This window comes from Engystomops pustulosus, chromosome 10 (assembly GCF_040894005.1).
Source record: "Engystomops pustulosus chromosome 10, aEngPut4.maternal, whole genome shotgun sequence".
NCBI classification, from domain to species: Eukaryota; Metazoa; Chordata; class Amphibia; order Anura; family Leptodactylidae; genus Engystomops; species Engystomops pustulosus.
Window position 1 is genome coordinate 2,172,670 of NC_092420.1, and position 17,499 is coordinate 2,190,168.

At 43.9% G+C, this 17,499-nt stretch overlaps 1 protein-coding gene across 1 annotated transcript; it reads left to right on the forward strand.

The window, feature by feature from the left end:
• The first annotated feature begins 394 nt into the window (after positions 1-394).
• On the forward strand, positions 395-7,231 carry LOC140104622 (metabotropic glutamate receptor 3-like). Its single transcript, XM_072128239.1, has 5 exons — positions 395-766; positions 1,434-2,241; positions 3,245-4,290; positions 6,276-6,435; positions 7,200-7,231. The coding sequence occupies exons 1-5, from the start codon at positions 395-397 to the stop codon at positions 7,229-7,231; spliced, it is 2,418 nt and encodes an 805-aa protein (XP_071984340.1).
• The last annotated feature ends 10,268 nt before the right edge of the window (positions 7,232-17,499 follow it).

Here is a 17,499-nt window from a genome sequence, read left to right on the forward strand (position 1 = left end):
CGGGTCCGGCTGGGATTCACTAAGGTCGTGCGCCCGATGTCCACCAGGTGTCGCTGCTGCGCTGAAGTCCGCCGGAGTTCACCAAGCTAGGCTGGGTGCAGGTAAGCGCGTGTCAAGCGAATCCGCCCCCGATTTCCGTCGCATGCATGCCGGCACCGATGTGCCACAATCCGCTAATTGTGTCCCAAAAACCCAGGGCAATTCAGGGAAAAACGGCGCAAATCAGTAATATTCGGGAAACCTGACGAAAAATAGCGATTCGGGCTCTTAGTAAATGACCCCCAATATATATAGAACATATTGACAATTTTTTTCTCCCTGATGTTACAGTCATTGATCGTTTCTTATCTCTTATTTAGGCCCCTCTGGAGGTCGTCTCTGAGATCCGGATCTGATGGCCGCCTTGTCCTATACTCTACTATCACTGGCCGTTCTATGCAGTAATGGAGAACATGTGTCCAGGGAGGAGTCACCAAAACAGGAACTAGAGATTTTTGGCATTTTCCCAACGCATATCCGTCATATAACCCATGACTGGGCTAGAAGAGGAGGAGACTTTTACGAAAGCGTCCAGGCGGTGGAGGCCATGAGGTTCGCTATAGAAGAAATTAATAGAAATTCCACTTTTCTTCCCGGGATAAAACTGGTCCCAGTCATCAGGTTCCTCTGTACTTGCACTTTAATAGACGCACAGGTGAGAGATCTGAGGAACTCAAGGCCCGTAGCCGTGGTCGTGGACATCAAAGAAGATGTTGGTTCTGCAGAGGTAAGATGTCCTTACATATATAAGTAATGGAAAACTTTATGATTAGTGATGGCCGGACCTTCAATATTATGTTCAGGGTCATCTCCGGGGCCTGAACTCTGCAGGTGTTAACTCTTTAAATGCTGCTACAAAGCTGCAGGCAGAATCTGTATGGCCCCTGTGACATCATCACGGACGACCTTGGGGAAAATTGCGACATTTATGCGGCAAACATATCCAGAAATCATCTGAAATAAGTTGCAACCTACTTGCTGCTCTCTGCATTCTATCAATTCAGAAAACACAGAGTATAGGTTTATGCTCTTCTAATCATTATATTGACTCTTCTATGTGCACACGGCTACCAATCCGCTTTCATAGTATAAACTGCTGTTGGAAATTCAAAGCTGAGCTCTGATTGGTTGCCATGAGTGAATTGAACAGTTCCATTATGATCCCCCATTATGATCCTAATGACAGCCTACCCCTTAGATACCACAGTCAGCCATGGCATCAAAGAGGTTTTGGAGGTCAGAGATTCCCTCTGTCCAGCTTGGTAACTGTGGCTTGTAATGGAGGCCCTCAGGTCTACTTAATCTATATATTTTAATATCTATCTATACATTTTATGGAAAAATCCGCATTCCACACAGAGACTTATTATAGTGATTGCTTTGTTGTTTTTTAGGCTCTCACTTATATCGAAGGTTTAAAAATCCCCGCGCTCAGCTATTCCAGGAGAGGCTTAAACCTACCCAAGCATCCTGTCTTCCTGCGCGTGGTGCCCCCTGCCCAGTATCAGAATAAAGCTCTTGTAGATCTCCTCATCCATCATGGCTGGACCTATGTCTCCATTGTGGTGTCATCTGGTTCCACTTTTGCTTCATTCGTGGAAGACTTTAAGAAAGAAGCCGAACTTCATAATATCTGTTTTCCTACCACTATAGTCTTGTGTTACCACGTAGACTACATAAACTACGTCAGGAACCTGCAGAGTCACCCCATGGCCGAGGTGGTGGTCGTCTTCGTTCTTCAGTATGACCTAGAACATCTCCTGGCCGCTGCTCACACGCTCAATGCCACCTTCACCTGGGTGGTCGGCAATCCCTGGGGATTACCAGAGGAGGATCTGGATACATATAACAAGGTTTACGGAAATGTCATCATGTTGGACATCCAGTCCTCTCACCTGCAGAGGTTTAATGAACATTTCCAGGCAATGAAGAAGGAAGCAAATGTCTACAATTATACAGATCCAACGATCAAATCCTTGTTTTCTGATGATTTTATTTTTCATTCTATTCCTGGGGAAGAAAACATTACGGTAGATGAATTTCAACCATCACCCAAGATCCAGTCTGTAGTGAACGCAGTGTACGCCATCGCTCACGCCCTGCAGAACATGTCCTCCTCCACCTGCCCCAATATGAGCGCGGACTGTGTGAGGGAGAATAATGACATCTTCATGACGTTTCTAAGAAAGACAAGATTTACCGGTGAGAATGGGACGTCCAGAGGTTATTACACTGGGGGGCAGGGGGGGGCCTGGAATGTGTAGGATCTGCATGTCTTATCAAAACTTCTTTATTGTATCCAACTGTCAGCGCTGTGAGCAGGTCTGGCTGGAACATTAGAAAGAAGCAGAATATATTATTAGGTAATGAGATGTAGTTTTACAGTAAGATACAATATCAAAGTTGTACCCTGATTACTGTAATTTCTACTACTCCTTAAAGGGAACCTGTCACCCCATTTTTCAGAAATACATTTAGTGACAGGATCCCATAAAGCTCCCTTATCTTAGCTATAAATCGGTTCCCGCACATCCCCATAAAATCAACTTTATAATCTTGCCTGGCATACATTTAGATCTAGGAAGAGTCGAGGGGTGTGTGGCCTCCTCAGACTGAATCCATGCCTCCCCATGCCTCCTCGGCGCCGTTGTATTTTAAATGCTGCCGGCGGCAATCAAAGGGTTAAAACCTGCAATCAGTGCTAGCACCAATCGTGGGTGTTAGCGGTGGGTATTTGCTGAAATATATATATAAATCCCATGTATGTATGACGAGGCTCACCCTGTGAGCCCTCTTCGTACATCCTTACAGCTCCATAACATACTGGTACGTAAAATAGCGCTAATGAGTTGGAAAAAAGCTCCGAATAACCCCCCCCATGTGGTGAGCTCCGTGCCTTTCCCACATCCACCACCAACATATGTTTAGTTTCGTTATGTCATTATGTTTTCTGTTAGATCATTTAAGAACTGTAGACCATTGGGAAGTCCACAATCTCCACATCCCAGCCCCTGATAGCCTTAAACTTCTACTTCTACTCCACCACATCTCAAACATAAGAATGTGCTCAGGGGGAACAGCCCTGGGGGCCCCGGCCTCAACCGGTTTCAACCTAAATACTAGAGAAGGCTACAGCATCAATAGTTCATGATATGTGAGGACTGTAAAATTTAATTTCAATTGAAATAATGTGTTTCATCCTCAGCTCCTTTAACTGATCCCGAAGTTCAGTACACGGTGAAGTTTGACCACAATAGTAATGGACCTGCCCGATACAACATCTTCACCATCCAGGAGATCAATGGAAGCTTCCAGTACCAGCAGATTGGATCCTGGGCAGAGGAGCTGACACTCAACAGCAATCAGACCATGTGGGAGAATAACACGGCGCCGGAATCCCGCTGTGGTAAAACTTGTGGAAACCAAGAAAAGAAGATGACTGTGCCCGGGTATCCTTGCTGTTGGGTTTGCGTCATGTGTCAACCAAATGAGCTTTTATTAAATGAGACCACATGCAAAGAGTGTGACCCCGGATACCAGCCCAACACAGACCATAGCGGCTGCATATCTTACATCCAGTGGGGGGATGGACTGGCTATCGGACCGCTCTGCTTCTCCGGCCTGGGAATACTTTCCACCATCTTTGTGGGCGGAGTCCTGTTATGGAATAACAACACCCCAATAGTGAAGGCCTCGGGGCGAGAGTTCTGTTACATCCTGCTGAGTGGAGTCCTGCTCCTCTATATCATGACTTTTACCTTCATTGCTCGTCCTTCTGTTGTCATCTGTGGTCTCCGACGCCTGGGACTTGCCACATCGTTCGCTATTTGTTATTCTGCCTTATTGACCAAGACCAATCGTATCACCCGCATCTTCAACAGCGCCCAGAAGGGGATTGCACCGCCGCGTTACATCAACCTGGCGTCCCAGCTGTCTATCTGCCTGGCCCTCATCACCTGCCAGATCCTGGGGCTGGTGATATGGCTGATTGTAGACCCGGCTGAGGTCATTGAGTCCATATCTCCAGATAAACATATAACACTGCAATGTAAATTAGGAGATATCAAGATACTGTTCTCCTTGGTGTACAATGTTCTTCTCATTCTCCTCTGCACAGTCTACGCCTTCAAGACCCGCAAGTATCCGGAAAACTTCAATGAAGCCAAATGCATTGGATTCACCATGTACACCACCTGCATCATCTGGTTGGCCTTCATGCCGGTCTTCTACGTCACCTCTGATCATCCCAAGGTAGGTTTTAGAGAACTACTTGCCGTGTACATAATCTGGCAAGAGATGGGACGTAATAATAATGACAACAATAGTTGTGGATTTTTGAGATCGGTCTCCATTAGTTTATATAGGTCTATAGAGGGAAGCTGCCGTTGATTGTCCATTGTTGGGTTTTCTACCTATTGTACATAGTCCTCAGTAGTCTTGTTTCGAAATAGGAATAAAAATACTCTCAGATGGGACCTCCATAGCTTCAGCATAATGTCTTGGTTTCCAGGGCTTCCAGGCTCAACAAATGGGAAGTTGTAATGTTATGTTCACTGCCCGTGTGACTCTTTAGAGGTCACATCAGAATACATAGCATAGGAGTGCAGAGGCCAGGCATTAGCTCCGTAATCATGTGCATAATACCTAGGATGTCAGAACTTCTATTCCAATGGGATTTGAAGCACCACTTGAGTCATGTGATGTCCTCCTCAAGGTATATTTTCTTTCTTCTTTCTATTTTATGGAAAACCTGCCCCCTATTTTCAGATTCTTTAGATTCTATGCCAACTTTGAGAATAGATATTGAGTAATGATGAGATCAAAACAGCAGCAACATAGAGGTGAGCATTGACAAGTCTCCTCTCGGTCCTTCTGGGACATTCTCCATCCCTCAGGATCCAGATCAGTCAGGATAGTTGTGAGGTCACCACTCTCTGCAGCTCCATCAGTCTCTGCGGTCTCCATACTGCAGGGGGTTGTAGTGTAGACCCTCTATGATGACATTGAGTCTCTTGTATCTCCGGCAGGTTCAGGTCACCGCTCTCTGCACCTCCATCAGTCTCTGCGGTCTTGTCATCCTCTGTGGTCTCCATACTGTAGGGGGTTGTAGTGTAGACCCTCTATGAGGACATTGTGTCTCTTGTATCTCCTGCAGGTTCAGGTCACCGCTCTCTGCTCCATCAGTCTCTGCGCTCTCGTCATACTCTGTGGTCTCCATACTGTAGGGGGTTGTAGTGTAGACACTCTATGATGACATTGAGTCTCTTGTATCTCCAGCAGGTTCAGGTCACCACTCTCTGAACCTCCATCAGTCTCTGCGGTCTTGTCATACTCTGCGGTCTCCATACTGTTGGGGGCTGTAGTGTAGACCCTCTATGATGACATTGAGTCTCTTGTATCTCCTGCAGGTTCAGGTCACCGCTCTCTGCGCCTCCATCAGTCTCTGTGGTCTCGTCATCCTCTGTGGTCTCCATACTGTAAGGGGCTGTAGTGTAGATCCTCTATGATGACATTGAGTCTCTTGTATCTCCTGGAGGTTCAGGTCACTGATCTCTGCGCCTCCATCAGTTTCTGCGGTCTCGTCATCCTCTGTGGTCTCCATACTGTAGGGGGTTGTAGTGTAGACACTCTATGAGGACATTGTGTCTCTTGTATCTCCTGCAGGTTCAGGTCACCGCTCTCTGCGCCTCCATCAGTCTCTGCGCTCTCGTCATACTCTGTGGTCTCCATACTGTAGGGCAGTGATGTTGAACCTTTTAGAGCCCGAGTGCCCAAACTTCAACCAAAAGCCACTTATTTATTGCAAAGTGCCAGCGCAGCAATTTAAGCAGTAATTTATTTTTCCTTGTTCTTTGACAACTTTCAATCGTTCAGCCTCCTAAGAACACCAACACAGTTGAAAGGAGGAGGGCAAATTTGCCTATCATTGTAGGAAGATTCTTTGAGTCCTGTCTGGTGCACTTCATGCTGGGGTGGTGGCCTGGGTGCCCACAGAGAGGGCTCCGAGTGCCACCTCTGGCACCAGTGCCATAGGTTCACCACCACTGCTTTAGGGGGTTGTAGTGAGGACCCTCTATGATGACATTGTGTCTCTTATATCTCCGGCAGGTTCAGGTCACTGCTCTCTGCGCCTCCATCAGTCTCTGCGCTCTCGTCATCCTCTGTGGTCTCCATACTGTAGGGGGCTGTAGTGTAGACCCTCTATGATGACATTATGTCTCTTGTATCTCCTACAGGTTCAGGTCACCGCTCTCTGCACCTCCATCAGTCTCTGCGGTCTCGTCATAATTGGAGGGGTCTTTGTGCCCAAACTTTACATCATCTTCTGTCACCCGGAGAAGAATGTAAAGAGTGTTCAGAGGGTTAATCCCAGCAGTCACACAGAGTCGTCACGTGGTAAGTGTCATAGTAATGGGAATTCAATATTGGAGCCAAATAAGAAATATCAAAATTTTTGTTGATTTAAATCTAATCTACGACCATTAAAATGGAGGATCAACAGCCAAAAAGTCAAGTAGGGATAAGATTGGGATAGATTATAGAACTTTTCTGTCTTTGCGCTGCCTTTCCACACAAGACGCCTCCAGAAGGAGTTCTATACACAACAATGGGGCAGATTTACTTACCCGGTCCATTCGCGATCCAGCGGCGCGTTCTCTGCGCTGGATTCGGGTCCGTCCGGGATTCATTAAGGTAGTTTCTCCGACGTCCACCAGGTGGCGCTGCTGCGCTGAAGAGCATCGGAACGCACTGGAATACACCCAGCCGGGCTGAGTGAAGGTAAGTGCAAGCTCCGCGACAGATTTTTTTATTTAAATGCTGCGGTTTTTCCGAATCCGCCAGATTTTCGTTCAGCCACGCCCCCCAATTTCTGTCGCATGCATGCCACCGCCGATGCGCCACAATCCGATCGCGTACGCCAAAATCCCGGGGCAATTCAGGGGAAATCGGCGCAAATCAGAAATATTCGGGTAACACGACGGTAAAACGCCCTTAGTAAATGACCCCCAATGTATTTGCTGTGATCATTGCAGACGTAATTCATGTGTAAAGGGACAAGGGAGGAAAAAACTAAGTATCCTGGGAGCTCCCTGCAAGGTCCAATATCCACTCCAATAACAGTAACACCTTCGGCTCATGTCTCCATCTTTTTTTTGCAGGTTCAACTGGAGAAGTCTCCCAATCTCGCTGAGGACAAGTCATATCTATAGACCCTAAGCCTCTAGCATGAGGGGTCGGCCATATTATAAGCTGCAAGACCAAATAAGCATGAAGCCAATATAATCCCATGATCCCGCAGGAACATCACTGGATCTTCTCAATATGTCATGTTACCAAAAACAACAACAGCTTTACACTTAGAGGACCCCCAAACCATACAAGAAAGTGGAATGAATAAGGCCGTGCATGTGATTATGGTGATTTCCCTATGGTGTGGGAAACAAAGTTCCTTGAAATGGGTGCACAGTCCCTTTAAGACATTTTAAAGCATAGTGCAGTATCCCGGGAATAAGGGGCTTGCTGGGTGTTGTAGTAGCTCCCCTTTAAAATATTCATGAGCCCTGGTAAAATGAAAGCTGAGCTGTGATTGGGCAACTAGAAATATTCTGACTTTCAGACAGCTTGATAAATCTGCCCCATTGTTATCTTCTCTGACGAATAACTGCAGGAATGTCTTGAAGAAAAATACCGAAATTTCCTCCTGGTTGCGGAGCTGGGCTCAAAAGTGCGTGTAATATCCTTTGGATCAGAATAACAAACCTGAGTCTTCGACTCTAGCCACCAGGGCAGCTGCTTAAGGTAGGTTATGGATGGAGAGAGCAGGAGCAGACCTCTGGCCCGGCTGATGCCCAGCACACACTAACTGTGTAGGCCCAGGAAAATCTAGACACCTCCCAGGGGGTGTTGACCTTGCACAGGGTCTCCCCAGCCAAACAGCAGGGTGCCCTGTGTAAATGCACAATGTAAGAATTTCACACAGGGTCTTCCGGAAGGTTCCAGGATATTCTGAGTGAATCCAAGAGTGAGAGAGGAGGAGAGATCCCTACAGTGACCCATCAGCTCTTACATAACTGTAGACAGTATAGGAAGTATAAAACAATATCAATCTGTGTGCAAACCTGTAAAATAACACAGTGCAATACATTACCTATACAGTGCAAACACCTGCCATCAAAGGTACAGGAAAACCCTAAAACATACCAAAGTGGCCCCTCTGGGTGAAGGATATGGTGAAGTAGAGGAGCTGTTTCTGAGAACTGAAGGCTCATGGGAGTTGTAGTATCCTATGGTGGCCATTTTAGATATACAGTGGGTACCAAAAGTATTCAGACCTCTTTTTCACTCTTTGTTTCATTGTAGTCAATTGGTAAGATCAAAAAAGTCCTCTTTATTGCACATTAAAGTGCACCCTGCCCTCTACCAGTAATGTGCCCTCTGCCTCCCCCAGTAATGTGCCCTCTGCCCCCTCAGTAATGTGCCCTCTGCCCCCCCCCAGTAATGTAGAAATAAATAATAAAATATCCAGGAAAGATGGAAAATGTAACATAAAAATATGGAGGAGCCACTAATACGGCATACTCCCGTATATGCCACAAAGTCACAGAGTCAAAGATATAAAATTAGTGCTCTACTCCTTATACTGTTTGTCAAATGGCTAGAGCCTCTCACCACCTCTTCATGGACTGGAAATAAAAGATATCCCCGACTCCTTGCATCACCAATCGTCCTCCTTTAGTGGGTTGAAACACAATCCTCGTCTCGTTACCGTGTCCACGGTGTGTTCCCAATCCTACACCAGGAGGTATGCGAAAGGATAGTGCAGATTGTCAGGTTCAAAAAGGAAATAGTATTTATTGTATATACTCACATATTCCAATTTAAAAGCGCGCATGTAGTAAAAGCATAAGACGCCTAAAACACCTCGCCCGACCCAGGTTTCGCCTATTCAGGCTTCTTCCGGGGCATGGTGTTTGGCGTCATCACTGGCGTTTTTATACCAAAATCACATACACCGACACAAAACCACTTCCCCCTTAACTCAGGGAGACCAAAACCTTCCATCTGCATAAACATGATGTCATGTATTGCCATACAAGCCGATGTTAATTTGCATATCGAAATACAAAAATACACAAAAGCTTACTTACATGTAAACAAATTTAAAAAACTTTAAATATTCGTTCAATATTGATGCTGTACATATTAAGATCGCCGCCTTCATTCCTATATCATTCCTATATAAACATTATACAGTAATACAGTAATTACTAAAATAATTATACAAGAAAACTTTTTAGTTCGAAGTCTATATTAAGGCCATATGGTTGGAGGGTGTTCAGGTGGTAAATCCAAAAACTTTCCCTGACATTCAATTTCTTGTTCAGGTCTTCTCCCCTCCAGTGTGCCTCAACTCTTTCCAGACCAAAAAAAATTAAATCTTTAGGGTTCTGGTTATGCTTCTCACGAAAGTGGGCAGACAAACTGTGTGTCTTTAAACCCTTTTTTATATTTCTAACATGCTCGCCGATTCTAATTTTTAGCTTTCTCCCCGTCCTCCCAACATACTTGAGTCCACATGGGCAAACAATCAAATAAATAATGGCGCAAGTATCGCAATTTATAAACTCTTTTATCTTGTATGGGGGTGAGTTCCTGTCTATATTGAATTCCTTTACTACCCCTTTATCCACCCAACTTCTATACTTTCATCCCTGACATTTTTTGCAACTATAGAATCCTTGCATCCCTGGACCCTTAGTGTTTCCCTCTCTCACAAAGCTTGAGGTGACTAGATCCCTAATATTATGTGCTCTTTTAAAGACAGTCTTAGGTCTAGCGGTGACCACTTCACTTAACACCGGATCACTTGTTATGAGATGCCAATGTTTCTCTATTATTTTTTTGACATCCAGTGCCTCCCTGCAATATTTCGTAACAAAGATGGGGTTAGAGGAGATGCTTTCACATTTATCTTTTTTTTCCCCCAAAATTTTTTGTCTATTGTTAGATACCTCTTCATATGCCCTCCCCAGAATATCGCTGGTGTAGTTCCTTTCCTTAAACCTATTTAAGATGATTTCAGCCTGTGCAGAAAAATCCTCCTGTTTACTACAATTCCTTTGAATCCTTTTTAGTTGGCCTTTTGGTATGTTGTTAATCCAGGGGCGATGATGGCAACTATTAAATTCAATGAAACTATTTACATCGGTGGCTTTAAAATGATTTCTAGTTAGAATCTTATGATTTTCTATATATATTTCTAGGTCCAAAAAATTTATTTTTTTGCGATCAATTTCGTAGGTAAAATTTAGATTAAAATTGTTCGTATTGAGGTACTTAATAAATCTTTCAAACTCAATAGAAGTACCCAGCCACACAATGATGCAATCATCTATATACCTCCTGTATACTTGTATATATTGTTCAAAAGGGTTCGTAGTGGAGTAAATAAACTCCTCCTCAAACATCTCCATATACAAATTCGCGAAACTGGGTGCGAATTTCGCACCCATAGCCGTTCCGGTTGTTTGATTAAAAAAATTTCCCCCATACCAAAAGTAATTTCTTTTCAAGCAGTAAACAATAGCTTTAATGATAAATTCCTTATGTTCCAATGTTAATTCCTTATCCTTTTCTAAAAGACTCCCAGCAAGCTATAGATCTTTTTAAAAATATAGAACTGGGCAGTGGTACTCCTTTCTTATGTAGCTGTGATGTTACGTCCCTATATACCTCTATCCCACAAGATCTGGGGGTAGAGGCAATTAAAAAATGCCTTGAAAAGGATAAGGAATTAACATTGGAACATAAGGAATTTATCATTAAAGCTATTGTTTACTGCTTGAAAAGAAATTACTTTTGGTATGGGGGAAATTTTTTTAATCAAACAACCGGAACGGCTATGGGTGCGAAATTCGCACCCAGTTTCGCGAATTTGTATATGGAGATGTTTGAGGAGGAGTTTATTTACTCCACTACGAACCCTTTTGAACAATATATACAAGTATACAGGAGGTATATAGATGATTGCATCATTGTGTGGCTGGGTACTTCTATTGAGTTTGAAAGATTTATTAAGTACCTCAATACGAACAATTTTAATCTAAATTTTACCTACGAAATTGATCGCAAAAAAATAAATTTTTTGGACCTAGAAATATATATAGAAAATCATAAGATTCTAACTAGAAATCATTTTAAAGCCACCGATGTAAATAGTTTCATTGAATTTAATAGTTGCCATCATCGCCCCTGGATTAACAACATACCAAAAGGCCAACTAAAAAGGATTCAAAGGAATTGTAGTAAACAGGAGGATTTTTCTGCACAGGCTGAAATCATCTTAAATAGGTTTAAGGAAAGGAACTACACCAGCGATATTCTGGGGAGGGCATATGAAGAGGTATCTAACAATAGACAAAAAATTTTGGGGGAAAAAAAAGATAAATGTGAAAGCATCTCCTCTAACCCCATCTTTGTTACGAAATATTGCAGGGAGGCACTGGATGTCAAAAAAATAATAGAGAAACATTGGCATCTCATAACAAGTGATCCGGTGTTAAGTGAAGTGGTCACCGCTAGACCTAAGACTGTCTTTAAAAGAGCACATAATATTAGGGATCTAGTCACCTCAAGCTTTGTGAGAGAGGGAAACACTAAGGGTCCAGGGATGCAAGGATTCTATAGTTGCAAAAAATGTCAGGGATGAAAGTATAGAAGTTGGGTGGATAAAGGGGTAGTAAAGGAATTCAATATAGACAGGAACTCACCCCCATACAAGATAAAAGAGTTTATAAATTGCGATACTTGCGCCATTATTTATTTGATTGTTTGCCCATGTGGACTCAAGTATGTTGGGAGGACGGGGAGAAAGCTAAAAATTAGAATCGGCGAGCATGTTAGAAATATAAAAAAGGGTTTAAAGACACACAGTTTGTCTGCCCACTAAAGATTTAATTTTTTTTGGTCTGGAAAGAGTTGAGGCACACTGGAGGGGAGAAGACCTGAACAAGAAATTGAATGTCAGGGAAAGTTTTTGGATTTACCACCTGAACAGCCTCCAACCATATGGCCTTAATATAGACTTCGAACTAAAAAGTTTTCTTGTATAATTATTTTAGTAATCACTGTATTACTGTATAATGTTTATATAGGAATGATATAGGAATGAAGGCGGCGATCTTAATATGTACAGCATCAATATTGAACGAATATTTAAAGTTTTTTAAATTTGTTTACATGTAAGTAAGCTTTTGTGTATTTTTGTATTTCGATATGCAAATTAACATGGGTTTGTATGGCAATACATGACATCATGTTTATGCAGATGGAAGGTTTTGGTCTCCCTGAGTTAAGGGGGAAGTGGTTTTGTGTCGGTGTATGTGATTTTGGTATAAAAACGCCAGTGATGACGCCAAACACCATGCCCCGGAAGAAGCCTGAATAGGCGAAACCTGGGTCGGGCGAGGTGTTTTAGGCGTCTTATGCTTTTACTACATGCGCGCTTTTAAATTGGAATATGTGAGTATATACAATAAATACTATTTCCTTTTTGAACCTGGCAATCTGCACTATCCTTTCGCATACCTCCTGGTGTAGGATTGGGAACACACCGTGGACACGGTAACGAGACGAGGATTGTGTTTCAACCCACTAAAGGAGGACGATTGGTGATGCAAGGAGTCGGGGATATCTTTTATTTCCAGTCCATGAAGAGGTGGTGAGAGGCTCTAGCCATTTGACAAACAGTATAAGGAGTAGAGCACTAATTTTATATCTTTCCCCCCCAGTAATGTGCCCACTCCCCCCCCCCAGTAATGGGCCCTCTGCCTCCCCAGTAATGTGCCCTCTGCCTCCCCCAGTAATGTGCCCTCTGCCCCCCCCCCAGTAATGTGCCCTCTGCCTCCCCCAGTAATGTGCCCTCTGCCTCCCCCAGTAATGTGCCCTCTGCCCCCTCAGTAATGTGCCCTCTGCCTCCCCAGTTATGTGCCCTCTGCCCCCCCCCCCAGTAATGTGCCCTCTGCCCCTCCTCTGTAATGTGCCCTCTGCTCCCCCAGTTATGAACCTAGAACTGCACATAATACACCCTGCACATAGTACACCCTGCACATAGTACATAGGACACTGCACATAGTACACAGGACACTGCACACACTGCACATAGTACACCCTGCACATAGTACACAGGACACTGCACATAGTACACAGGACACTGCACATAGTACACCCTGCACATAGTACACAGGACACTGCACATAGTACACCCCCTGCACATAGTACACAGGACACTGCACATAGTACACAGGACACTGCACATAGTACACAGGACACTGCACATAGTACACCCTGCACATAGTACACAGGACACTGCACATAGTACACAGGACACTGCACATAGTACACCCCCTGCACATAGTACACAGGACACTGCACATAGTACACAGGACACTGCACATAGTACACAGGACACTGCACATAGTACACCCCCTGCACATAGTACACCCTGCACATAGTACACAGGACACTGCACATAGTACACAGGACACTGCACATAGTACACCCCCTGCACATAGTACACCCTGCACATAGTACACAGGACACTGCACATAGTGCACCCCCTGCACATGGCATACCTCCCAACATTTGTGAAAGGGAAAGAGGGACAAAATGGCGGCACTCCCTGGCCACGCCCCAAATTTTAGCCATATTATAATAATAAAAATCATCTCAATAAAAAAAAAAAAATTATCCTCTATGGGATTTGAACCTAGAACCTGCACTGTCCATGTACAATAATGTCACAACGCCCCAACCAACTGAGCTATAATCTCTGTGATTATCAAGGATTTGAATTTTGGTAACTAAGAACTATGACTACTGTTACACTGTGACACAGACTTAATGCCTTGGTATATAGGGAGGGATCTTCTCAGAGATTATTGTAATTATTGAGACTATTATTATTATTATTATTATAGAGATTATTATTATTATTATGGAGATTATTATTATTATTGAGATGATTATTATTATTTTTACTATTATTAATAATCGTCTACATAATAATAAAAATAATAAAATTTATAATAATAATAATAGTCTGAATAATTACAATAATAATCTCTGAGAAGATCCCTCTCTATATATCAGTGCATTAGTCTGTGTCACAGTGTAACAGTGTATCACTGGGCTTAAAGCTCAGTTAGTTAAGCTCCTGTCTGCAGTGCAGAGGGTCCCAGGTTCGAATCTCAGCCTGGCCAAAACTTTATTTAATTTAACTAAATAAATAGCTTGTGTCTGGGGAAGCCCTGGAGACCATATATGGACAGATGCTGATCTGAGCTGATGACGTGGTCCCTGCTCTCCGCTAACCCGACACTTCTCTGAGAAGGATTCCCTGCCCGATGTCTGGTCTGGGGAACCCTAGGAGATGCAGTGACCATATATGGACAGATGCTGATCTGAGCTGATGACGTGGTCCCTGCTCTCCGCTAAGCAGACACTTCTCTGAAAAGGATTCCCTGCCCGATGTCTGCTCTGGGGAACCCTAGGAGATGCAGTGACCATATATGGACAGATGCTGATCTGACCTGATGACGTGGTCCCTGCTCTCTCCGCTAAGCCGACACTTCTCTGAAAAGGATTCCCTCCCGATGTCTGCTCTGGGGAACCCTAGGAGATGCAGTGACCATATATGGACAGATACTGATCTGACCTGATGACGTGGTTGTTCTGTCTTCATATACGTCACAGCTGTGTATACTCTGACATACAGCATAAACCTTCCTGTCTTCCAATAAGCTGGACTGTTGTGGTTATGTAGTCAAACTTTATTGCTCCAACAGGTCGACAACTGAACAGTGAGGATTTGGATATTCAGATGTCTGTTTAATGGTAAAACTGAAACAAGCACATATAGGTAATCAGAATAAAGTACAGATCTATAATCCTGCAAGAACAGTAGGAATACATTTACATGTATACAACATAATGTATGTTAGCCAGTCTACTTACAAAGCATTACAGTGCATTAACAGTAACTGAGTTCATAGACTATAACATTATTTTACACCTCTTACCAGCTATGCTGTTCACAAGGAATAAAAAGGAGAAAATATATGGCGGGTAGAATGACTAAGATGGAGAGTGCCTGATCTCCCCAAAGTACAGTCTCAAAATGGTGGAAGCTCCCACATTGCATTTCACCTACTACCAATAAGATTGCATTAAGTCATAGGTCACATGACAATGACATAAGCATTAGACAATTACATGTTTTACAACTAATAACAATAACAGCTGACAGCCACTAGGCGGCGTACTAACCAAAAAATTAAACATAATGATTAGAGATGAGCGAACAAACTCGTCCGAGCTTGATGCTCGTTCGAGCATTAGCGTACTCGAAACTGCTCGTTGCTCGGACGAATACTTCGCCCGCTCGAGAAAATGGCAGCTCCCGCCGTTTTGCTTTTTGGCGGCCAGAAACAGAGCCAATCACAAGCCAGGAGACTCTGCACTCCACCCAGCATGACGTGGTCCCCTTACACGTCGATAGCAGTGGTTGGCTGGCCAGATCAGGTGACCCTGGGATAGACTAGCCGCTGCCCGCGCTGCTCGGATCATTCTGTGTCTGGATGCCGCTAGGGAGAGAGCTGCTGCTGGTCAGGGAAAGCGTTAGGGTATTCTATTAGAATAGTGTTAGGCAGGAGTGATTCTACAAGAACCCAACAGCCCTTCTTAGGGCTACAATAACGTTATACTTTTTTTTTTTTATTTGCAGCTAGTACCATATTGTGAGGAATTTGCAGGGGGACTTGCTACCGCTGTGTTTAGCTCTTAGTGACACACATATCCACCTCAAACACCAAAGTGGGAAAATTTATTAGGGATTGGATTTCAATTAGGCACAGTCTGCCATTTACTTTTTATTTTACGTTTATTTTTTTAATAACTCAGTGTCATCTCATCTGGCATAGTAGTGTGCTTTCATACTTGGCTAGAAAATAGCCATAGGAGAATCCAAACGGCTTACTTACGCCTACAGTAGCGTTATATATATTTGATTTCTGGTTGATCTGCTGGTGGCTGTACTTGCTGCAGTGCATCTACTAGAAAATTGTGAGCAATTTGTAGTGAGACTTGCGACCGCTGTGTTTTGCGCTTAGTGACGCACATATCCATCGCAAAGACCGAAGTGGGAAAATTTATTAGGGGTTGGATTTCAATTAGGCACAGTCTGCCATTTCCTTTTTTATTTTACGTTTATTTTGTTTAATAACTCAGCGTCATCTCATCTGGCATAGTAGTGTGCTTTCATACTTGGCTAGAAAATAGCCATAGGAGAATCCAAACGGCTTACTTACGCCTACAGTAGCGTTATATATATTTGATTTCTGGTTGATCTGCTGGTGGCTGTACTTGCTGCAGTGCATCTACTAGCAAATTGTGAGCAATTTGTAGTGAGACTTGCGACCGCTGTGTTTTGCGCTTAGTGACGCACATATCCATCGCAAAGACCGAAGTGGGAAAATTTATTAGGGGTTGGATTTCAATTAGGCACAGTCTGCCATTTCCTTTTTCATTTTACGTTTATTTTGTTTAATAACTCAGCGTCATCTCATCTGGCATAGCAGTGTGCTTTCATACTTGGCTAGAAAATAGCCATAGCAATAGGATAGCATCGTTTGGTTTTAAAAACTAAAAAACACAAAAAAAAACAAAAAACACAAAAAAAAGTTAAAAAAAAATTAAAGTTATAACTCTCATTTTCAAAATGTTTAACCCGAGGGCTAGGGGTAGAGGACGAGGGCGGGACGTGGGCGTCCAACTACTGCAGGGGTCAGAGGCCGTGGTCCTGGGCGGGGTGAGACACCACCTGCTTATGAGGGAGCAGGGGAACGCCGCAGAGCTACACTCCCTAGGTTCATGTCTGAAGTTACTGGGACTCGTGGTAGAGCACTGTTGAGGCCAGAACAGTGCGAACAGGTGATGTCGTGGATTGCCGACAATGCTTCGAGCAATTTGTCCACCAGTCAGTCTTCCACGCAGTCCACCCATGTCACCGAAATCGCCACTCCTCCAGCTCCTGCACCTCAGCCTCCTCCCCCCCAGTCTGCCCCCTCCCAGGAAAATTTGGCCTTTGAACCGGCATACTCTGAGGAACTGTTTTCTGGACCCTTCCCACACTCACAAACCACTTGTCCGGTTGCTGCTGAGCAATTTTCCGATGCCCAGGTTTTCCACCAGTCACAGTCTGTGGGTGATGATGACCTTCTTGACGTAGTGGAAGAAGTGTGTAAAGAGGTGTCCGACGATGAGGAGACACGGTTGTCAGACAGTGGGGAAGTTGTTGTCAGGGCACGAAGTCCGAGGGGGGAGCAGACTGAGGGATCGGAGGATGATGACGTGACAGACCCAAGCTGGGTTGATAGGCCGGGTGAACACAGTGCTTCTGAG

Coding starts and splice junctions, on each gene's coding strand:
- LOC140104622 (XM_072128239.1), top strand. CDS start 395: ATGGCCGCCTTGTCCTATACTCTACTATCACTGGCCGTTCTATGCAGT. Junction 767..1,433: donor AAGATGTTGGTTCTGCAGAG/GTAAGATGTCCT, acceptor GTTGTTTTTTAG/GCTCTCACTTATATCGAAGG. Junction 2,242..3,244: donor AAGAAAGACAAGATTTACCG/GTGAGAATGGGA, acceptor TTTCATCCTCAG/CTCCTTTAACTGATCCCGAA.